The 23,264-nt window shown below is 39.8% G+C and overlaps 2 protein-coding genes across 2 annotated transcripts; one reads left to right on the top strand and one right to left on the bottom strand.

Moving 5' to 3' along the window:
- The first annotated feature begins 11 nt into the window (after positions 1 to 11).
- sc5d (sterol-C5-desaturase) lies at positions 12 to 6,436 on the top strand. Its single transcript, XM_050037205.1, has 5 exons — positions 12 to 152; positions 1,214 to 1,431; positions 3,297 to 3,429; positions 3,539 to 3,639; positions 5,437 to 6,436. Exons 2-5 carry the CDS (start codon positions 1,222 to 1,224, stop codon positions 5,899 to 5,901), a joined length of 909 nt encoding a protein of 302 aa, XP_049893162.1. The 5' UTR covers positions 12 to 152; positions 1,214 to 1,221; the 3' UTR covers positions 5,902 to 6,436.
- plekhb1 (pleckstrin homology domain containing B1) lies at positions 6,087 to 18,046 on the bottom strand. The gene is made up of 6 exons (XM_050037255.1): positions 17,621 to 18,046; positions 13,907 to 14,059; positions 12,151 to 12,253; positions 12,019 to 12,058; positions 11,834 to 11,924; positions 6,087 to 8,574 (listed from the first exon to the last, which is right to left on the bottom strand). The coding sequence occupies exons 1-6, from the start codon at positions 17,655 to 17,657 to the stop codon at positions 8,441 to 8,443; spliced, it is 558 nt and encodes a 185-aa protein (XP_049893212.1). The 5' UTR covers positions 17,658 to 18,046; the 3' UTR covers positions 6,087 to 8,440.
- Positions 18,047 to 23,264: the final 5,218 nt, after the last annotated feature.

Below are 23,264 nucleotides of genomic sequence, written 5' to 3'. Positions count from 1 at the left end.
CAAACAATCCTGCCGTGATGAGAAGCTACGCCGTCATTGGATGCCTTTTCTACGGCGTCAGAGGTAAATCAGCACTGATTGGTCGCTTGGTCACCTTTAGTTTAGTACTGATCCCTTCGCCGTTGTACTGGGAGACGAGCAACCGACACAAGGTACGACATAATATTATATTAATAACTTAGTGCAGCTGACTTAATCGCTACTGACACCGTGTGATGCAGTCTTTAGTGTTTGTTAATGCATGTGGTGATAATAATATGCATGTTTAGTGAAGTTGTAACAGTCGGTCAGGCAGTTAAAGTAACAGTGTGACATAACTTACACGTATGGTGCCTATAACTTTATGTTATATGAATTTGTGTCTCATGGTTACTTAGGCATAGTTATTTATTTATTGTAGCTGCAGGAATTAAATCTGTTGTGGTAAAACTGACGTGGTGGAGTTAGGATGTGGGTACTGTCCAGGGATCAGGAGGCCAAAATCGAAAGTCCAGAGGCCATCAGCACAGTAAGCTCGATAAAGGTTTGAAAAACATATATAAAACTAAATTTATACACATACTGCCTACTAATGTAATGGCTTCGTGTGTGCAATACAGCTGCCTGTGCTTGGTCAATAGTTTATTCAGTTAATCATCCAGTTATACTTGTGCTCCAAAGATCTGCACAATGTTTCTTATTTTCAGGACATTTACATAATCGGCTTAAATATTCTATAAATGTGATTAAATGTTATAAAGACATGTAGAGTGTGAAGGCTCGTTCTTGACCTCAGAAACAGTAGTTTACAAAAAAAGATCAAAATAAAATAATAGCTCAAGTTCAACTTACTTGATTTCATCGTTTTATTATTTTCATTCGATATTTTTGTCATTATCATTTAACATTTTCAGTATTTTATTTTATGTTTTTATCGTATCTTATTACATTTTAAATTATTTTATGTTATTTTATTTTTTTATTTAAGTTAAGTTTTATTTTATTTTATTTATTATTTTTTATTTTATTTTTAATTTATTAATTGTTAATGCAGTTTCTAAATGCCATAAAGTGAAGCAGGTGTAAAGTTTGACCTTAAACATGTCTCAAATGATTCATACAAGAGATGACAGGAAACAGCAGGGCTTCTGGGAAATGAAGTGCTGTTTTAATAATGCGTCCTCACATGATGTTTGGACGTCAGACTAGTTTGTCTCTTTTCCACATGTTACAGATTCAACCATGGATCTTGTGCTGAATGTTGCCGACTATTACGTCCTCACCCCGTATGTGTACCCTGCGTCGTGGCCTGAGGACGGGGCCCTGCGGCAGACCCTCAGCCTGTTGGTGCTGACCAACCTCGGGGCTGCGGTCCTGTACCTGGGCCTGGGGGCCGTCAGCTACTTCTTCATCTTCGACCACAAACTGATGAAACACCCACACTTTTTAGAGGTACGAAGCCTGGATCTCCTGTTTTTGCTGAGTGACATAGCGTTCCATCTACTATGGGGGACATAGCCTAAAATAATCCACCATGTTTTAGGGTATTTTTGCGATAGTGGTTAGCATTGTCGCCTCACAGCAAGAGGGTTCCTGGTTCAAGCCAATGGTGGAGGGTTCAAATCCCGGGGTGAGGGAGTCCTTCTGTGCAGAGTTTGCATGTTCTCCCCATGTCAGCATGGGTTTCTCAGGGTACTCCGGCTTCCTCCCACAGTCCAAAGACATGCAGGTGAACTCATGACTGCCGGTGAGGTGTGAATGTGACCATGAATGATGATACAAAAACATGGGAAAACAGGTCCTGGGTTGAAAAACACTAACTTACCTTTTAAGCTTGAGTAAATCCCCCAGAATACAATGATCAGGAGCATTGGGAGCATTAACAGTGAGTCAGTCTTTCTCTCAATACTTCTCTCAATAGGGTTTCGGATTCTGTGTTTATGGCAGCTGTTCAACATTATTACAGATGAATTAACCCTTTGAAACTTGGGCAAATTGGCTTGATTTCTTTTAAAAACATGGGAAGCTCATTAAGAAGGTGTGAAAACAAATTATACCAGGTCTGGCAACCCTTTATAGACCACTTTAAGAAATATGTACTGAGACACAAAACATGGTCCATCTGACATCCCGATAGTTTATTTTTTAAATAATTTTTCTGAATCTATTAATTGTTTTGCAATTTTGGGGACATTTCATACCAAGTAACTCAGTCCCTTTTTTCCCATGTTTTTGACAGGAATCAGACCAATTAGCTCAGGGTTCAAAGGTTTAAATACTTGCGAAAGGCGTCCAAAAGCAGCGCAAGAAAAGTGATGTTGCTCCAGGTTTCAAAAGGGTAAACCAATCAAATATGATCACACAGCCACCAGATTCAGCTATGGTTATCACATGATATTTTGGTGTGGGTATCAGTGTGGGTATTATGCTTCTCTTTGTGTAGGTTAAAATGCTATTAATAAGCTGATGGCACACTGAAATGTAAGTGAATTCCACCAGAGTCAAAAACTCATAATTGTACCATTCTCATATGGTTCTAAGAAAACTCCGACCAATCACTGCATTCGGACGTTATATAACGTTATGTATATCAACACAGCATCCAGTTGCTAATGGCTAACGTTAGCCTAATGTAGTCTAACATAGCCTGAGCCTCTGTATTGTCTTCCTTGTTTGTTGTCAGTCACCACTACTATCTAACGTTAGCGTTTACATTATATTATAAAACTCATCAGTCATCACTGACCCAGGATAAGTTTCAAAACTCCGGGGTTGCATTATGTTTAGTTTGTTTCTAATATAACATATAGCCTAATGTTATATGACAACACAGCATCCAGTTGCTAATGGCTAACGTTAGCCAACTGTAGCGTAGCCTCTGAAACATTAACGTTATCTTCCTTGTGCGTTACCACTTACTAGTAACGTAACGCTACTATCTAACGTTAGCACTGTAACCTTATTCTAAAACTCATCAGTCATCACTGACTCCGGTTGAGTTTTAAACCTCTGGGGTTGCGTTTGACTGTCTTGGTTACAACGCCTACGTCTATGATAGACGTAATGAGGACGTAATGGAGGAGGGGGGAGTAGGCCGTTGGAGGGAGGTGGGGTTGCAGGAGGAGGAGGATGGGACTTTGGAGGGAGGCGGGAGTTGTGGATATTCAAATAATCAAAGTGCTGTGTGAAATGCAAGAAAGGTAAGAGTAGCTTTAAGTATCACCAGGAATCTACATACCTGCTATATCTTTATATGTGTATACATTTCCCTTTTTTCTTTCTTTTAAATCAGCTGTTTGTTATTTTCTCTTTCTTAGAATCAGGTTCAGAGGGAGATCAAATATGCGATGACCTCTCTTCCTTGGATCAGCATCCCCACGGTGGCCTTGTTTTTCGCTGAAGTTAGAGGATACAGCAAACTATACGATAACGTCAATGAGTCTCCACTGGGTAAGTTGAAGAATGACCTCACCGAGCTTCTGTTATCTTGTTGGTTCAATGCGTCTGAAGCCCTGAATGCACCGAGCTCTTTGTGGTGACACGGCCTGTGTGCTTTCAGGTTGGCCTGGGCTCTTCCTGAGTATGATCTCCTTCCTCTTCTTCACTGACATGTGTATCTACTGGATCCATCGCTTCCTACATCATAAGCTTATTTACAAGGTGAGTATGTGCTTTATTTTAACCTGTTAGGTTCATCTTTCCACTTAAAGGCTGTATGATGCATTTAATACCAACAGTTCAGTCATTTGACACAGATAAATCACTGATTTGTTTTCCCTTTTTAATATCTACAGTAGGCATGTTTAAAGGGTTCTTTTACCTAAATCAAATCAAATCAACTTTATTTATACGGCACTTTTCATACAACAGTAACACAAAGTGCCTCACAGAGGTTAAAAACAACAAAGATCCAAACAGAAAACACAAAGAAAAGAGAAAACCCAACCCTCCCACCCAACAAAAAGCTATTTAGCTCATAAATTGAGTTAGTAGCTAGGTAAGAATGATCTAAAACAGAGACATAAAATGCATCAAAACTAAAACTAAAACCTATACTATATAAAACCTAAACTCCTAAAAAATATATTTTCTTATATAATTCGTCGTGCAGATCATTTTCACTTCCTGTTGCCACACACTGGGTTTGTACATTTAAGTAAGATGACAAAATGGACAAAAATGACCACAATACATTACTATTACACCAAACAAAGACACATTTCATGTTTTATATTTTATTTTGGCGATGCATGAAGAAATGTAATTCCTTTTGTCTGCCAAAAAGTCCTCTACTGACAAAGAAATGCACATTACATTGTCTTACATTGTGATGTTAGCTATGTTTGGGGTCACTTAGACCCCAAAGAGGTCTAACTCTCTGTTACACCTCAAAACAATCTGTTAAAAAAAATTACAAAGCTAAAAATCCAAAAAGAATCCAAATTGCCACAAACCCCAAAACAGAAATCCAAAAAGATTGTTGAGGATTTGGGACATCTAGTAGCCTGGAAATCCAGACCCAAATCTAGAAAGATTTAGGGTCTGGCCATGAGTAATGCAAATGGCCCAACTCGAGGGGCGGCACCAAGCATGCATTTGAATATATCACTGCACGCAATTGGATAACACTACGACCAATCAGAACAATACATGGGGTGACGTATATGCTTAGCTACCAGTGGAGCTAACTGGTAGATTAGACTCTTGCCGTATCCGGTCGGCAAAACAGTTAAAACGTCCTTCTTGCAAAGGAAAGACTCGAGCGCCGTCTTCTGTTCCTCTTTTAGAGAAAAAGCCAAGTCTAACTTGTTCATTGTAGCGGCCAAAGCCGTTTCAAACAACTGGTGTTCATCCGTAGCCATCTTGCAATGTTTACTGACTGATTCCGGACTTCGTCGTCGCCCCGCTGTAGTCATCTGTTTAGCTCGCCTCTGGCCCGCCTATATCAGATACACCGATGTGATTGGTGTAGCTCGGCTCCAAGGGCATGGGTAATGAGCATCATTACTGATTGCCAGAGTGACTCACTGAGCAAATTCAAATTGTGCTCTCGCGAGAACTCTGGATTTCCAGAGTAGACATCTAGTGCTAGTGCTATGTAAAATGTTTGATGCTTTTCCTAGCAGATCTAGAAAAAAAGGCTATTTTAATGATTTTGCTTGTAGCCAATCACTGCAAGCATTCTTTGATTTAATGCAACATGTGATTTGCCCACTACTGCTGTGGCTACAACCCATAGTCTGTAAAGTGTGTTGAAATCAAGCATGGTGTATTTGACAGAGTTACAGTTGTTAACTTAGGCTCTTTATACCACGCACTATTAAACACTTTTTGTATGCGTACCTTAAATAAATGGAAACCATATGAAAGTGTCAGATAAAAATCACAGTTGTAAGGATTCTTAAAGAACACAATAACTTTCTCTCTCCACCCTCTTTGCTTTCTTCCGCTCAACAGCTGTTTCACAAACCCCACCACATATGGAAGATCCCCACTCCCTTCGCCAGCCACGCCTTCCATCCAGTCGACGGCTTCATGCAGGGACTCCCATACCACATCTATCCCTTCCTCTTCCCCCTCCACAAGGTGCTATACCTGGCCCTGTACGTTTTTGTCAACATCTGGACCATCTCGATCCACGACGGTGACTATCGCGTCCCTGGCGCTCTGACGGGTGCCATCAACGGCTCAGCTCACCACACCGACCACCACCTCTTCTTCGAGTACAATTACGGCCAATACTTCACCCTGTGGGACCGTCTGGGAGGCTCCTACAGGCACCCGTCGGCTCTGATGGGGAAGGGTCCTCATGATCTGATCCGGAAACTTGAAGCAGAGGGAAAGTTGGGAGACGACAGAGTGAAGGGTAAAGGGCAAGTGAATGGACATGCTCAGAGAGGAGTCACATGTAAGGAGGAGTAACAGAAGGGAAGTTCTGGTTAAAGGCTTCAAGTGATCTCTATTTTTTTAAAGACAATGTACTACACTAAATTTCAGCTGTAATCACTGAGTTTTTGTACTTGCCAAATATACTGTTGTGAGATTTTAAACAGTAGATGATAAGATGCAAGATGGCTTCAACTGGATTTATACGATTAGAGGCAAGCTTTGGGATTGCTACATTTCTTAATACGCCACTGGAGAATTTTTGCTTTCAGCAAATCAAGAAACAACAGAGCTCAGAGACTGGAAAGGCTGGAGCTATGGGAGCTGCTACGCTACCAGAGAACGACACCAGCTGTGAATGGGAGTTTGACTTCAGGATTAGGATATGGGACTGGCATCGCAGAGATAGAATTTTTTTTTTTTTAGATTGAACAAGTAGTTCATCTTAGTAAGTTCAGACTGAATCTGAAAATGTGGCAAAGCAACAACTGCTTCAACAGAAAATTCTGGTATTTTTCAAGAATTCTCAGAATTGTCAACATGTTGGAATAAATTTTCAGGTTCTTCTGTCTGTCTGTTGAGGTGATTGCATTGTGATTAGAATGAAAAAAAAACCCTTTCCTCTTAGTACTGTTATCAATGCGTTCGTACAAACAGAGTAAAAATAACTTTTTGGATATAATCAATAATGAATATAAAATTGTGACTTATTGAAAATTGAAAATTGGCTTCAATTTTCAGCCTCGGAGGTTGCTGCTTGTGACTTACTCAAGCAGCAACCTCCGAGGCTGAAAATTGAAGCCAATGCTGAAGTGCCACAGACTGCAGTCCCTCAAATGGCCACTTGAGGCTGGCTCCAAAAGAGAGTCAATCCCCATAGACCCCCGTGTTAAAATGCCCAACTTTACAACAGAAATAAACATGTTTACAGCCTGGTACAAAAAATGATTTTGGTCTCTGTAGCAAATTTCAACATTCATGACGACTGTACAGGCAGTGTATTTTTTTATAACTCACCTGTTTACATTTCATGAAGGCTTAAAGTAACGCGTATTTAGGGCCATCCTGCGTCCTTGCAAGCATTACAGGCTGACGTGGTCTTTTCTGTTTTTTCATGCGTCCCGGTGCAACAGCATTTGATCTAGATGGCTGAATACAATTGGAAATTGCAAAGTGAACCTGGAGCGCTTTGTGTTCACAGGGCACAGGTTAAGCGAACGGAACTAAGGACTTGAAGTGAACCATACTCAGACCACCTCCCAAGGGTCTGAGTTCGGTTCGCTTCAGAGGGGTCTGAGTTCTCTTGGAGTGTTCACATATGCGCAAAAAATGCTGAGTCACCACTCTGAGTCGGCTTAGAGGTCTGTAAAGTACATTATGTTACATTATGTGGAAGGTTATCCATCGATGATTACTGTAAGAATTTCATCACACATGAAAATTCCATGGCTTTTACAAAACTTTCAATGATTTTTCTAATTCCATGACTTTTCCAGACCGGAAAAAAGTGATGAGGAAATTCCATGACCCTTCCAAGTTTTCCATGACCGTGGGATCCCTGCAAGTGTTTGTGCCAGCTTCAAAAAAATTCCCTTATGGCATTCTAGAGATATCCTGTTAACAAGAACGTGACGGGTGGACAACCCAAAAACATAATGTCTTCGGCCACGGCTGTCTCTGGCACAGAGGCATATAAATCTTCACTCAAGGTCTACTTACTAGCTTTCTGTAGAGCTTTTAAACACAGTTTCATGGTCTTCCTTAGCACATGGAGCATGTTCAGAAGCTGTTTTCATCCAAAGCATTTTTGCGACTTCCCATCTGTGTTGGTTTAAGACATAACCATTGAAGTTCATTCTTGAATTGGACGAATGATACCTTTTTCCTGAGCTTTCAACCATATCACACAGTCTTCATCAACAGAGGTCGCCTCTTTTGGATCTTTAACTTTTAAGTCAACACAATTCAGGCTAGAAGTCCTTAAAGAAATGCTTTGGATGAAGTCCGAACAGTTTGTGTTTCAACAGATCTATCTCCGTGACAACTGAGGCAGCTCCATCCATCGATGAAGACCTTGTAATATGGTTGAAAGCTCGGGGAAAAGCTTGTCGGTCGACCCTTAGTTGGGATGATTTTGTTAAACTAAAATAATATTGCTCAAAAATTGATAATACAGCTTTGTTTGTGATTTAAATACATCAGTTTATTTCCTTTTATAGGCTACATACTTTATAAACTACACTTTGATCAAGCTATGAAGTGTAAAATTCAGGCAGCAGATTGAAGAACATTCAGATACAAAATTACCTTCCAGATGTTTGCAGATGCACATGCATAGATTCAGTGTGCTGTACACACAAGCACAGGGAATGTATAATTACATAGCGTCCTTCTCAGCTTCTTATATGCAAAAGTGCACATGAAGTAAATGGAACAACCAGAGGAGCAGCTGTTTGTTACAGCAGACATGATCTGAAAAGAGACGATACAAAAGATGAGGCGTTTCTACACATGCTGATGTCAGGCTCCCACATGGGCGGCGTGCAGCGTCATCATGTTGGTAATGATAATGATCTCAGCAGAAGAAGAAGGGCATCCAGAGGAAGGATCGCATGGCCGTCCCTGCTGCCATGCCTGCCAGTAATCCCAGGGCTATGTTCTCTAAAATTCCATCAAACGGGTCCCTCTGCACGATCACCTGGTGGGTTCCTGAGAGAAAAGACACAGGGAGACACATGCCATGTTTGATTTTCACCAGAAACAGTCTACACCTTTTTAGTCCTACTGTATGTCAATTAAATGTGGTCCATTGTGCACTGATCATAAATATAATGGGGCTCCTTGTGAAGGTGTCTTGGCTTTATTAGCCCAGTTGATATTTTGTTTTTGTTAGCTTATCAGTCTTGACAGATTTTGCACCTAAACTTAGTCTGGGGCCGTTAGTGGCCGTTTTGGTAAGGAACCGGAACCAGGGCGAGTGAGTCAAGATCCGGAATTCGATGGATGCGCCTTTCTGTCAAAATAAAAGCACCAAGCTAATAAAAATGCGGTGAAACTTTTTAATTTAAAGAATATAATTTACAAGAAAAGCCCCAAGCCATTAAGTTAATTGATTTTCTTACACCCCTCATCACCCCAAATCGATGGTGTGCCAGAATTTAAAGTTTTACTTTGGTGAACACTTTTACTTTGGTGAATTTGGTGAATTCCGGATCCGCTCTCTAGACCGGAACCAGAATCCAGACAAAATTCAGAGTGAATAGAAACCAGGCTAAGAGCCTGGTGACGCGAGGCTACCTAAACTAGCTACTGTAATGTATCGTCTTGTCACATGATCAAATAGAGACTTGACTTTAGGCAACGTCAGCATACATGTGATCCAACAATCATCATTGCATATATGGATGAACCTGCACTTGTGTAGCAGCTTTCTAGTCTTCCCACCACCCCATGCAGTTTTTATGCTACAAGTCGCATTCACACACTCATACACTGGTGGCCGAGGCTACTATATGAAGTGCCACCTGCTACTCACTTTTTAAACACTCACACACCGATGGAACAGCCATCAAGAGGAATCTAGGGTTCAGTATCTTGCTCAAGGATACTTCAATATGTAGACTGGAGGAGCCGGGGATTGAACAGCTGATCTTTCAATTAGTGGACAACCCACTCTACCTTCTGAGCCACCATATGACATAAATATCAAAGAAAATACTTATTCAATTGAAAAGTTTTATATATAGTTTATTCATCATTTTTCTAGTTCATGTAGATTAATTGTGTTATAGACTGCTACTGACTATTTTACCAAAGAGAAGAGAAGATGGCAGAAGTGGCACCATTTTTAATTTAATTTTTTTTTGTCTTTGAACACAAGTGTACACTACCTGCACTGTCTATATTTACACTCCTGTTTCCTGCTCTATATGAACCAATATCAAACATTTGCACAGTAACACATGTGGCTTTGTCATTATTATTCTACAATCACATTATGTAAAAATGTTGCTTCGTTCGATGTTACTCATTACTGATTTAATGCACCGCCCGCCTGGCACCCTCAGTGTCACAAATCGAACGCCTCACAGTTTAATGAGGCGACACGCCCGGCAGGTGTGCACTGTGCAGGTAAAGCTACGTGGGAAAGGACAAAGGACAGAGGGGGGAAATGGCGGACCTTGAAAAGCATAAATTGGCGTACTAAAGTAAAGTTAAACTGAAGCTTGACATTTGTGTCGGACTCCGCTGGATTATCTGGAGTTTACATGGTGGACAGGAGGAAACAGGAGGAAACAGAGGAGAGGAGGAGACAGCCAGGGATCTGCAGGGGAGAGGTCAGTTAAGTGCGTGTGTGTTTAGTGCTGCTTACAGGCGGTGTAGATGCTGTCTGGGTTATGTGATAGTCTTGTATTTGATCGATGCATGCGTAACGTTACTCGCCGTGTTGCTCAGTGTTGAGTGTTCTGAGGAAACTGACTGAGGAACACTGTTGCTGCTGACTGCCAGGGCCTCAGCCAGGAATTTAGAAAGACTGACGTGGTGAATTCAGGTTCCCCCAGTGCACCAAAACAATGACTAAATTCAAAAGTTTTTAAATGTTTGGATTTATAATATTTTGTGTGCAGTTAACTTAAAAAAAAAGAAGATTTAGGCTACAGCATTTTTTCCCAACATGAAGGCTGAAATTCCTCTATATGTGGAAATATTAGATTATTTAATTTTGGTGGCCTAAAAGTAATCCAAATTAAATATGTTGAGTCTTCCCAATGCGGGCCTTACACCAAACAACTTTTAAAGCAGTATCACTGTTGCAGACAAATTACCTGTGTTTAAGAGAAAAAAGGAGAGGCCCCTGTGATCTTCATTGTTTGCCATGAGGAGGTCATTAAACTTAGGTTGCCAGTTTTAACGCATACCATGATATTAGAATTGATAGTTATCATACCATGTACATTTGCTTATCTATGATACTGTAAAAAAAAAAATGCATCTTTAGTTTCAAAAGGGAGACTTTTTCTACAAACTTCCAAGTTTTTAGGAAGGGTTGCAGCGGTCAATGTCAGCTTTATTTTACTTTTTACACAAACTTTAATTTTAAAAAATAGTTTCAAGTTTCAGTTATAGTTAAAAAAAAAAAAAAACACTTGTTCAACCAAAAATACCCCCTCTGGTTTCATTCCTTTAAGGGTCAATTTGACTCACAAAAATAACTCTGTAAAACTGTGTTACCATGAAACCACAATATTTTCTGAGACGGTTAATGCACTAGGAGAATCTCATACCATTGCAGCCCTACATGAAACTCAGCCTGAGCTGCCTTAAATCCATCTTTTAATCGTCTTCATGCTCTGCTAAAATCAAACATGTTAAATGATGTTATTGTAAGTTTTTAGTCATGGCTCATGCAAATAGTGAAGTTCAGTGGGGTGGGGTGAACATTTCCAACAACCAGCACCAAACAAGAAGTCCCACTAAAATAGCGCAGCTAACCAACAGAGGCTTGTGGCAAATTGAAGCAACAAAAATCCAAAATGTAAAGTTTTTATGGTAATACAGTTTATCTTTATGGATTATTTTGATGCCGAATTGTTGATAATACTGTCGACATATGATGCCTTTTATCTTGTGTTTCAAGAGTTATGTGTTTCTGTCGAAATGTGAGGTATAGGCAATATCTCATATTTCTTAAAGGAAGTTTGGTGTAATATTTTCAACCAGAAGCAGGATGCGAAATAATCTTTAAAATATTCTAGTTGTAGTCTTGTAGTTCGTGATCCTGCAAGATCTCCAGTTTTTGAAAAATCTTACAGTGTGACTAAAAACATCACATTGTCTTCAGGTGTGAGTGAGTGTCAGACTTTAGTCTATTAAAAAGTCTTTTCAAAGTCTTCTGGAAGGCACAAGTAGAAGATACTTGTTGGCTTGGGGTTTGCTTTCGTGTTCCTGCATCACTATGGTAACATACCTGGTCCTGCTCCCGGTGTGATGTAGACAGTCTGGTAGCTGTTGATGGGCACAGCCTGGTAGGAGTCATCGTATGGGTCGTATGTGAACACCTACAGAAAGACAACTTTAAGCACTGAGGTGGAAATAACAAAAACATCGAACAGATAATGTCTCAGCTCTGACAGAGAACAATCGATCACTAACCGGGTTTCTCCTGGTGTCCAGCAGAGTCAGTTTCCACGCTCTGAAAAAAGACATGAACAGGAGTGAGGAACTGGTGGATCGATGTAAAGGGAGGCAGAGCATACAAGACATGAGTGCAGTGAGGGTACGTACATGGATTCGTCCTCGCTGTTAGCACACAGATTGACTGTTGAGCCGTTTGCGAGCTGAACCACAATGAGATTCTCCCTGGGATTACTCTCTGGTGGAGTCACACCTGCAGCCCAGAAACAAGTTAAAGAAGTAATTCATCCAAAAATGAGCAGATTTTGAACAGTCCTTTGTCTGTTCAAACTTCAGAGACATATGGAAGTCATATGGTCAAACATAAAATATTTCATTTTGGCTGATCTATAAAGGGATGCAGGCTATTGGATTTTGTTGACGATATCCGATATGCCGATATGTGACAACTTACTTGATCGATAACCCATACCGACCAGCAGGTGGAGACATGAAATACAATACTTTTCTTTTAAATCCGATATTGGCCGATACCAATGATGTGCTGATATTATCGTGCATCCCTAGATATATATTTACTATTATATATTTTATTCAACTAAGAATCAGTAGATGCTCACGTTAAGATTTACAAAATCAGCTGAGAAAAACCGGTAATTTTTTTCTGATTGGCGCAACAAGCAGTCTGCTGTCACTCAACATAAAGACATGATTACTTAAATGGTGGTGAAAACATTTAGTCGATTTAATTGTCTTTACTTAATGAATAGAAAGGCCGAACTGTCCTACTGGGGGACCACTGCCACCAGGGAGTACTGTTGCCATGAAGGGGATACTTGGTCTGCAACAGTCAGTACATTTACATGACTTTAGAGAAATCGATTTATTGTGTCAGGCTAAAACTGGACTTAACATACATGTAAACGTGTTAGTCCGACTGAAATTTTACTCCATCAAATTTCTCAAAGTCGAATTAAAACACCCAGATAATGTGATTGGGAGTTGAATTACTCCTGCATGTATGCAGTCAATCAGACTCAAACTTGCCGAGGCGCTCTGAGCATGCTCCAACGTTTCCGCCCCGAGCTTTGACCCAGAAGTCGAAAGCATTAAATGCATAACAGATGAAGAGGCCGAAAACAACATGGCAAAATCTGCCACCAGAGTCATGCTTTTTCTGACGAACGAAATATACAGAGCTGTAAAGTTGTCCACCATGGTACCAGTTAGCTGCTAGCTAACCGTGGCTAACTCGTTTGTCGATTGTTTGGTCTGTGACGTAATGGGTCAACCAGAAAAGGGTCCAATACTAACAAGCTGAAAGGGGGCGTATCTCCACCTATCATAGCAGAGTCGAACATACTTCAGTCAATAAATTGATTCCCCTCCCATGCTTGTATACTGGGACAAGGACAGTAGTCCAATTAAATGGCCTGGTTGAGCTGTACCCGTAGTTCAACTTTGTGCATGTAAATGTATTTCCTGTTTGAGTGGGGGAGCATGTCAAGTGGCATCCACACAAATGCCGGGATGCAAGGTTTCCCAGCTGAACATTGCATCGTAAAAAGATGATCTATGTTGATCTATGTTGGTTTTAATGTTTTGGCTGATCGGTGTATATGTACATACTAATACTCTCGCATGATGGCTGTCTGCACTACCGGTCTTGAAAAACTGGAAAGGCACATTGTTGGTTAAAGTCTTTGCTTTCTCTAAATTGAAACCAACCTATTAGATCATAACATCTCTAAACAGTGGCCTTGCAGCAAATATCTGTCTCTTCATCTGCTCAATGCTCCACTGTGTCCACCAGTACAGCTTTAAGATGGATGTTTGTGGGTTTGACCAATGCTTGTTGGCTCAAAACATTATTTTTTAATACAGGTTAAACAGCAGCGTGCCTTACCTCCACATTCCAGGCCAGATCTCACATCTACACATGATGTCTTGAGGCTGACGCGGTGCTCCAACTCGCGCCTGCTGTCAGTCTTGTAGAAGCAAAGACTCCCATCTATCCAGAGGTCACACCAGTTTAACTTCCACCGTTTTAGGTAAGAAGCTAGAGAAGAGACACATGTCAGGGTGAACCTTTAGTGTTTGTCCTTGAAGGGGCAGGTAGTATTCATTTAAGATTGTAGCCATGAGTCTGGAGCCCTGCTTTTTAGATGTGACGCAGCAGAAAAGCATCGGCCACTGCTATTGCTGAATGTCTTCTTATATGCCAACAGGCCGATGGCGTTCAATAAGAAGAATATCAGCTGATACCGATGTTCAGCTGATAAATCGCTGCATCCCTGGTTGTGTTTTTTGGATGTAGTGTGTTTTCCAGCAGATACATCCCCATTGACTGTCCTGGGTAAGCCACTTAAGGACATGGCCAGGGACAATTAATGGGATTAGAAGTTACAAAGGTCGAAGTTTCATAACCAGTACAGTTTTCACTTTCTAGAAAATGCCCAGTTAGCTGTTTGAAGCCAAGTTTATATTGAATGATGAATGTCAGGTGAGGATTTTGTTTAAGGATTAAGATGTACTGGGTGTGGAAAAATCCTGAAAACCACAGAAACAATAGTGATACATCGACTGATATTATCCTCTCATGGATACATCGATATCTACACGTGAAGAAAGAAACTGCAGTATAGAAATGCTAAGAAAATGTCTTGTCTCTGTTAAATTGTTTGAGAGCACCAACAAGTTTATTATTTAAGAGATCCTTTTTGAAAATGTTTAGTTATTTAAAGAATATTCATTCTTTAAAAAACTGTCAGATATCGACACTAGCCCCACAAACCAAGTATTGGTTGGTCTAAAGTACATAATCAGCTGTTGTTCTGTAACTGGAAAATCAAATGTTTGATTCCTGTGACAGCCAACATGTCTTTCATTACTGAGATGTATTTTAAAATTTTAAAGAGCGTTTCTTAAAATAACAAAGGAGAAAACACACTCATAATAATGAGGAAAAAATCGGGAGTGCTGCACTGGGTTAAGGCACTGTGGTTAATTGTAAAAAATCAGGTGCTCTTCAAGAACAGGGCAAATAGTCACATAACGATAATAAACATCGACTGGCCGGCTCACTCAGTGTAAAAGTCCATGGTACAGGCAGGCAGTCCAAAAGTACATCCAAGGTACTCTGACTGTAATTAAAAATCCTTCATTAGCCTCTTTTCCACCGCAGGAACTTTTCTCATTTACCCGGGCTTTTGACTTTCTTTCCCTCAACCTCAAACTTTCCCTGAAAAAGTACCTAGTAGGGGGTAGGACTTTTCAGATTACCCGGAATTCTTGAGGGGCGGGGCTGTGTGCTGAAGAACGCTGATTGGTGGAACACACACATGCAGTGTGCTTCACTTAGTTTGTGTTTTGATTAAGGATCGGTGCCGACACCCGGTACTAAATTAGCCCCGGGGCTACATTATCAAAGACCGTAGTATTGATCAGCACTAATGGTATCGGTTCTTCTGTGCCGGCGCTGAACTCCTCCACATACGTACACACACACATACACATGCCTATACAACACGGTAACCGGTGAACAGGTGAGCTGCCGTGGTGGAAATGAAGTGAAGATAACTCAAAAATGACTCGTTGACGGCAGCTACTCGTTACTGTAAGTGACATTAAACCTTAGCGAGTAAGAAGCCAGTACTTTATCAATACATGTGTTCAGCAAGCATGAACATGTAAACATGTAGACAGTGATATTCAATATGCTCCGTCCACAGTCTCTCATCCACTGACACTAACGTTATGTCTTACACAAGGACAGCACGCGAGTTCAGCTGATAGTGAATTGTTACTAATAAGCTCAAATGACAGCTGTCTGTATGTAGACTAACTTAGTTTGACACTTATCTCACATCCTGATTCAGTGACGTCAGCGCCACGCCCCTGTAGGAGACTTACGGCAGCTCTGAATGTATTGTCGTCAATGAGGAAAATGAACGTGATCACAATTTATGGTCAATTCTTTCGCCTTATAGTCACTAAAGTAAATATTGGGTTCGTTTTCCACAAGCCANNNGGGGGGGGGGGGGGGTTGAGGGAGAACAGGCTCTGATTGGAGGGAGAACAGGCTCTGATTGGAGGGAGAGCTAACCACGCCCACTTAGGAGACAGGAAGAATAACTGTTTTCTTAACATTGGATAAGCCTACGGTGGAGTATCTCACTTCATCCAATATCTCTGACGTAACCAGCCAAGCTGGTGGAGCCAAATACAGAGCACACGCCAAATCATCTATGTCATCACGCTAATTTGAATAAATTTCCCGGAACTTTGAGTTTGAGGTGCAGTGGAAACGCAAACCACACAGATTACCAGGAATTCTTTTACCCAGTTAAATAAATTCCTGGTAATAAAAGTTCCTGGAAATTTTGGTGGAAAAGGGGCTATTGATACACGGATAAACCATCGCGTTTCAACTGGAGTCTTCATCAGGGTGAATAGCAGATACTGGTCGGTGATCCAGTGTTGAAGACTCTCCAGTTGAAAGGCGTTGTCACCAACCATGTCAATCTTCCCTGTTCCAAAGTCAAACTCTGAAAAGTGTAGGGTTAGCTAGCTAGCTACTGAAGATATAGCCTACTGAATGTATACACATGCTGATTTTGCTTTTTAATGATTATAACAGTGAAACAAAGGCCGACCCTGCTGTACAGGAACCAGTGAAGGGAAGCAGGGAAACTTTGCTGATATTCAACCAGCTGTGTGTCATCGCAGTGTGTGCAGATGAATGTTGTTTGACTTCCCCCGCAGATCCCTGAGGTCCAGGTGCTGGCAGCACCACATGAATACCACTGTATTCATTGTGTTCTGTGGCGATCAGCAGTGATGTGGTGGTTCACTTTTACACTGTGATCTGTAGCCTATAGTTCGGCTTTAGTTTCTAACTATCTTTGTCTTTTTAACCTGTTGTTGCTGCTGAGTCAGTTTGACATCCTGGATATATCCTTCAAACACAGACTGTAGACCCCTCTGTCTGCTTCTCTCTGGAATCACTCTTTCATTTTTCCAAAAATATGATAATATTCCTTCAGGGAGTGCAGTTAGTTACAGTGTAGGCTCCATGCTAACTCTACCATCACAAAGGGGCGGGGCTTAGCGAAAGGTCAGTTGTTTATTTTCTCTAAGAAACAGTTAATAAAAAAATGGAGAAAACTGAAAATCCTCACATCAGTGTAGGGTTGCAATGGTATGATAACCATCTCAGAAAATATTGTGGTTTCATGGTATTGTTATTGTTTTATTACTATAAAAAACTTTAATGGAAGTATGTGTAAAATAAATACAGTAAAGTTAAAACTGACTGCTGCAACCCTACAGAAAACCATTTTTTTTTAAATGTAAGTTTGTGTGAAAGGTCTCCCCTTCTGAAAAGAAAATACTAAAATAAAGTTGAGATTCTCCGCCCAGTTGCATTTTTTAAAAATATCATAGATAAGCAAATGTACACAATATGGTAACCTTTAACTTTGATATCACGGTGTACCTTAAAACCGGTACTGCTGCAACCCCACATTGGAGAAATTGGAATTGTGCTCCTTATCATAACAGCCAGAGCTGTCAAACAGCCCTGCTGATCACTATTAAAAACCATCATGTATGAACTCACTCTGTCTCCACAGCCAGCCTGACCTCAGGAGCGCCATGCGTCTCAGCTGTTGTCCCTCTGGTTATGATGATGATGATGATGATGATGATAATCCAATGGAAGCAGAAAAAGAAAAGTAATTCTGTGTATGAGAGTAAGTGATCCAGCAGCTTGTTCAGACTTCTCTGCCTCTGTGTCCCGTCCGTCCCACAGACACTGAGGCACTGGTAGAATAATCTGGACTAAGATTGACTCACTGGATCATTCCGGATTAGGAGTGTTTTGCCACTCCCTCTCGCCCCGTCTCATCTTCCTCACTCTTTCTGGACTGATTTTCCTCCTTACTCTCCCACCGTGAGCCATTCCTCCTCCTTACTGTTGAATACCTTTCTTACATTATCATAAACTAAACTCATGTGAGCCCTGCCCCATTCATCTATACACACACATATATAGCATGCTTTTACAAGTTAATCCCTGCACTTAAATAACAACATGAGGATTAGCCTATTAGTCCCCGGGTCAGTTATGAGAGTCTTTCCAGGATGTCTGCAGGGCTGCCTGGGATGCACTGATGACATCATTTCCTTTTTATAGTTCAACTAAATAAAATCCACCACAAATTACACATTTAAACAGCTCCCAAATTTTTTCCCACCTGGACCTTTATGCTCTGCCATTTCTCCTCTAATCATCACGCTGTAACCTGTGACAGGCTGTTGTGATACCACAACTATCACACATTCACATATATGGAGTTTTTTATCGAGCTGTGAGCATCACGTAGGTTTACATTACTAAAGGTTTATGACAAAATCACAATCATCAGAGAGGAGAGGGAGAGACGCTGCCATGCGATGCTGCCAGTGGAGCTGCTGAATGAGTTCCCTCTGAGCGGTAAGTCACTAAAAGAGTCTGAGAAGTCCGGGGCTGTTCATAAAACATTCAGGACGCCACAGTTTATTCCACGCTACTGAAGCTGCTCCTCTTTTTGGAACCACCATAGAACGGTAAAAATTTCACTTTTAGCCATGCTTGTTGTTGCCGTGGGTAACAGTATGACGTCAATATGTCGAAAGTCAAAATACTGCCAATATCATGATATGAATTTTTAATATCATTAAAAATTATACAGGTATTATCGTGAACTAGATGATATGGCACACCCCTTTCTTTTTTACTTTTGATAGTAGGAAAGTATATTAATCATAGCTTCCTCTTTGTGTTCAGACACTTTCTTCAAAAACAAACTCCCACCACGTATCTTAACTGTGTAATGAACTATGACACAGCTAACTATCCAGAAAAGGTCCCATTTCTTAAAACAGTTGTAAATCTAATGGAGTCTGGTGAGCCGCAGACCCTTCAGGATGTCACATAGATGTCATTTAGTTTAGTTTATCTGAGAGAAAGACTATTTTTAATCTGCAGTCCTTGGCCATGGTGTTTTTAAAAAAACACTTCCTAAAATACATCAAAGCAAAAACAAACACAAGGCATGCAGTTCAAGATTGGAAAAAAGACACAGTTGCAGAAGTGGTACATACAGCACAACACTGCAAATAAGCAGGACATAGAAGTAGTTTTAAATGGTTACTCAAAGATCTGTCAATGTTTTCTTGTCTCATTGTGAATTGGAGTTATATTTCACTCTCATGGACCTGTGACACACCAGGCTGACTGGCTGAAGGCACTGTTCCACAACAGAATAGTGCTGTTTCCTCTTATAGACCCCTTAGTGCAGGGGTCAGCAACCTAAACTGTCAAAAGAGCCATTTTTTGACTAAAAAGATTTTTTTTAAAAATCTGCCTGGAGCTGCAGAACATATTTGAAACACACATCATTGTAACACTGCGTATTAAGTCTAAATTAGCCTATCAACATTAAAAATAAGTCTAAATGTGCATTCAGTGTTTGCGCTGAAAGCAAACAAATCTGTGCACCCACTCTTAAATTCTGTATATTCCTCTGAGACTTTTACCACTATAGATTTGGAATCCATTGCTTGCCGAGCTCGGAAGGTTCAAGACAAGCTACCGTGTTTGACGTTTAGTAATTTAGAGAATTGTTGAGACTTTTTTCCTTCTTTTTTTTTAAATTCAATACATAGGCCACACATTTTTACAATTGGAGAATGTAAGAATTCCTTCAGGGCTATAACATTGATAAATAAAAATGAAAAAAAAAAAAGTTATTTAAAAGTTATTTAAGTACCAAAAACTGCAGTTCCTCTCACGGCCACTTGAGGCTGGTTCCAGAAGCCAGTCAATCCCCATAGGCCCCATGTTAAAATGCTGAATTTACAGCAGAAATAAACATATTTACAGCCTCGTTCATAAACCAGTTTTGGTCTCTGTGGCTAATTTCCCCCTTTATGAAAACTGTACGGAGGGTTTTGTTAAGCCTTAAAGTTATACATAATCAAGGACAAGCCACAGTGACAAGCTGTCTGCCAATAGTGTCCTCAGCTTCTTAGTCACATCCCTTGCTCCTCCATAGCTCCACCCACTCATCCAAATATGGTCACTTCTGGCTCCAAAAAAAAACGAAATGGTTACAGCCAAAGTGCCACACTCAAGGCTTCAAAAAGAGTCCACAGACCAGTGGGTGACATCACGGTCCACTAGGTTTACAGTGATGGACGACTTCGCATACCAAGCACAAGTTGGCATGTTATATTGGGTCATCCCAATTTAAAATCTGATATATTTATAGAATTGGACATTGATGGAAATGCCTTGATTTTTTTAACCTAGTGTTTTAAGTGCTGCTTTTATGGCGAGCCAGGTGGTTTTGATGTACGATGGTTGGCCTGTAACCAGCCTGTTAAACAGTGAATCAGATAAGTGAAAATCATAGAATGTAGAAACATCTTGGCAGCCTCTGCTTAAGTGATTTCCAATGGATTGGAAATGTGCAAGATTGAACTGGATAGTTTTTTAAAACTAAGTGACTTAAAGAAGACATTAGAGTCAGTTAACACCGACTAAATGTGTCTAAACCAGCCAGCAAGTTCTTCTTCTCTCGTGGCTCTCACATTCCTGTAGCAGATAAACAATACTGGCTGTAAGTGAATTAAACAATCCTTACTCAGCTATAACAGTAAAATGCTACTTATGTATTGCTGCATCAGTATGTGCAATATAAATGTATTAATATGCATCAGTCAAAGAGGCAATTTTTACTTTTACTTTAAATAAAGTATATTTACCTGATGTCTTGATGAAATGCAGGACTTTTACTTGTAATGGAGTATTTAAAAATTGCTGTACTTTTTCAAACACTGCTTTTTGGTGGCAGAGTCTCCATGTACAGTGCTTTTTGGCTGTACACAACATGACTGCCATCTAGTGGCAGCATGTGGTAGAGCTGTTTAGTTCCTTCAGGCAGATTGTTCTACAGTTTAGGGGCATATAAATGATGCAAACAATAACAGACATCGTTAATCCAGCTTCTTGCAGTTTCTTTCTGAACGGTCTCTATGACTGTTAAAGATCAATTAAATTATTTTCTATTGTAAAAATGACTTTAGTTTCAAATTGAATCATTTTGTCATTGTAACCTTTTAATTAACCTGTGAAATGACTTCCTGTCATGAAGAGATCTGCGTCATATTTCATGCAAAATTCAGTCAGATGTTTTAATTTGATCTTAATTAACTGTTTGGAGAAGTTATGGAAAAATAAGCTGAGTTAATGTTATTTAATCAAAGTTACATCACCAAGGAGATGAACTTCATGTTGTCTTTGACCTACATGCATGCAGTTTTAAGTAGACGACCGGGAGCCATGTATTGCTAAGTCAGCTACAACATTTAAATACTAATAACATATTATCAAGTACAGTCTAAAGCAGTGGTTGCCAGCTGGTGGGACATGGTGTAAAAGTGGGTTGCGGTTACATTCTTAATGGACCGCAAGTGACTCGTGAATGTACCAATTTTGTAAAAAGCACACTTTATTTTAAAGTACAGTGAATTTCCAGCACACAGCTTTTATTTTGAAGTGCTGTTTCTCGCTGTAGAGGGAGTGAATGCTTAACAGAGACATCAAACTACCTCAGTGACTTGGCCAAATGCTGAAGTATGACACTCAATATATTAAACTTTGTAGATCTTGAACTGATGAATAGAAATCTGGACCCTGTGGCTCTGGACCAGTTGGGAACCACTGGTCTAAAGGACCAAGAGTAGAACAAAAATGTCAGTGGGACCAAGCAGCTACATTGGAGTGTGTAGCCTACGTATGTGTGCAACAATTTGGCTAAAAATACTGAATTTATGACCGATTATTTTTCCCTTGTCATGTTTTTCCATAACCGAAATAAAGTGATTTCTTTCCATCACTGCATTGAACATCAAATGTAAACAATGATATGTATTTATTTAGCTTTCTTTATTGTTTATGTGATGTAGGCTACAAGTGCCTTGAATCAAACTTCAGAAATTATATTATAAACCATAGTTGTTGTTTTTTTGTTTTTTTAACCACTAAATTTGACAACTAAATTAGGAGCAACCAAGTGAAAGGGTTTGAAGTAGGTATTTGTGGTTAGTGAGACTAAATATTATCTTAGATTTTGGATACCTTAATATCATAAGTGTTGTCTCCTCCTGGTTTAAAAGGCTGCAATACAGTAAAGTGATGTAATGTTCTTAACTTTACAGACTCCTCTAGCTGTTATGGTATTTGACTTTACCCACTTAGTCGATATATCCACATTACTGGTAAGCCAGTACATATTGGCCCTACATATTGTTGCTGTGTAGATATTGAGGTATTCAGTCAAAAATATAGTGATATTTAAATTTCTCCATATCGCCCAGCTGCACTATTACTACTACTAATACTTCCTATCAATACAAGTAATAGTAATAATCATTCTCAACTGGGGCCACAAGATCACTCCTGTATATTCCTTGTCTGGGTTGACAAAGAAAATGAATTACTATTTTCTATCTCAGGAAATAGTTATTGACATCTGGTAGCCTGTACATCAAATTTGTATGTGCAGCACACTCAAATGTGCACCCAAAAACAGTATTTTATTTTCATTTTTTTTTAGTTGTTATTTTAAAAGTCTGTGAAAATGCAAGTGATTGAGAACTGTTCAGGTGAAGGGCTTCCTTATCACCCTGAAAATGCATTTAAGCCCAGTTAATTTGCCAAATATCCTGCAGGGTTATGCTGCAGGGTTGAACTGGTCACTGTGTGACTTTAAATGACCATACAGCTGGTTTTTCATGTTTGAAAAAAACTACCAGTGTGTGGGTCGGGTACTATTACCGTATTTCTACTGCTAATACTTGTAATCAGTGTAAGTAATAGTAATAATCATTCCCAACTGCGCCCGCAACGTCACTCTTTATATTCCTTGTCTGGGTTGACAAAGAAAATGACTTTTTTCTTTTCCTTAGGAAATATTGTTGACAACATTTTGTAGCCTGTACATCACATTTGTATGGGCAGCACACTCACTTGTGCACCCAAAAACAAAACAAAAAAATATATATTTTAGTTATTTTAAAAGCCTATGAAAATGCGAGGGAAATTGAGGATTTTTTAATTTTTTTTAATTTATGTAGTTTTTTTTAAAATTTAATTTAATTTTCTATTTTTTGCCGGTTAATGCCTTTATTATTTCTTGTGTATGGTTTTTAAAAGA

The sequence above is a fragment of the Epinephelus moara genome, chromosome 3, assembly GCF_006386435.1.
Source record: "Epinephelus moara isolate mb chromosome 3, YSFRI_EMoa_1.0, whole genome shotgun sequence".
Lineage (NCBI taxonomy): Eukaryota > Metazoa > Chordata > Actinopteri > Perciformes > Serranidae > Epinephelus > Epinephelus moara.
The sequence above is the reverse complement of the archived record's forward strand: the minus strand, read 5'-3'. Positions and strand labels throughout refer to the sequence as shown.

What these genes read in the sequence shown, in the direction of transcription:
- sc5d (XM_050037205.1), top strand. Translation starts at nt 1,222, where the DNA reads ATGGATCTTGTGCTGAATGTTGCCGACTATTACGTCCTCACCCCGTAT. An exon ending in AACACCCACACTTTTTAGAG is followed by an intron (nt 1,432 to 3,296) that starts GTACGAAGCCTG and finishes TCTCTTTCTTAG; the next exon opens with AATCAGGTTCAGAGGGAGAT. An exon ending in CGTCAATGAGTCTCCACTGG is followed by an intron (nt 3,430 to 3,538) that starts GTAAGTTGAAGA and finishes GTGTGCTTTCAG; the next exon opens with GTTGGCCTGGGCTCTTCCTG.
- plekhb1 (XM_050037255.1), bottom strand. Translation starts at nt 17,657, where the DNA reads ATGGCGCTCCTGAGGTCAGGCTGGCTGTGGAGACAGA. An exon ending in ATCTGGCCTGGAATGTGGAG is followed by an intron (nt 12,254 to 13,906) that starts GTAAGGCACGCT and finishes TCTGGGCTGCAG; the next exon opens with GTGTGACTCCACCAGAGAGT. An exon ending in TGGACACCAGGAGAAACCCG is followed by an intron (nt 11,925 to 12,018) that starts GTTAGTGATCGA and finishes GTCTTTCTGTAG; the next exon opens with GTGTTCACATACGACCCATA.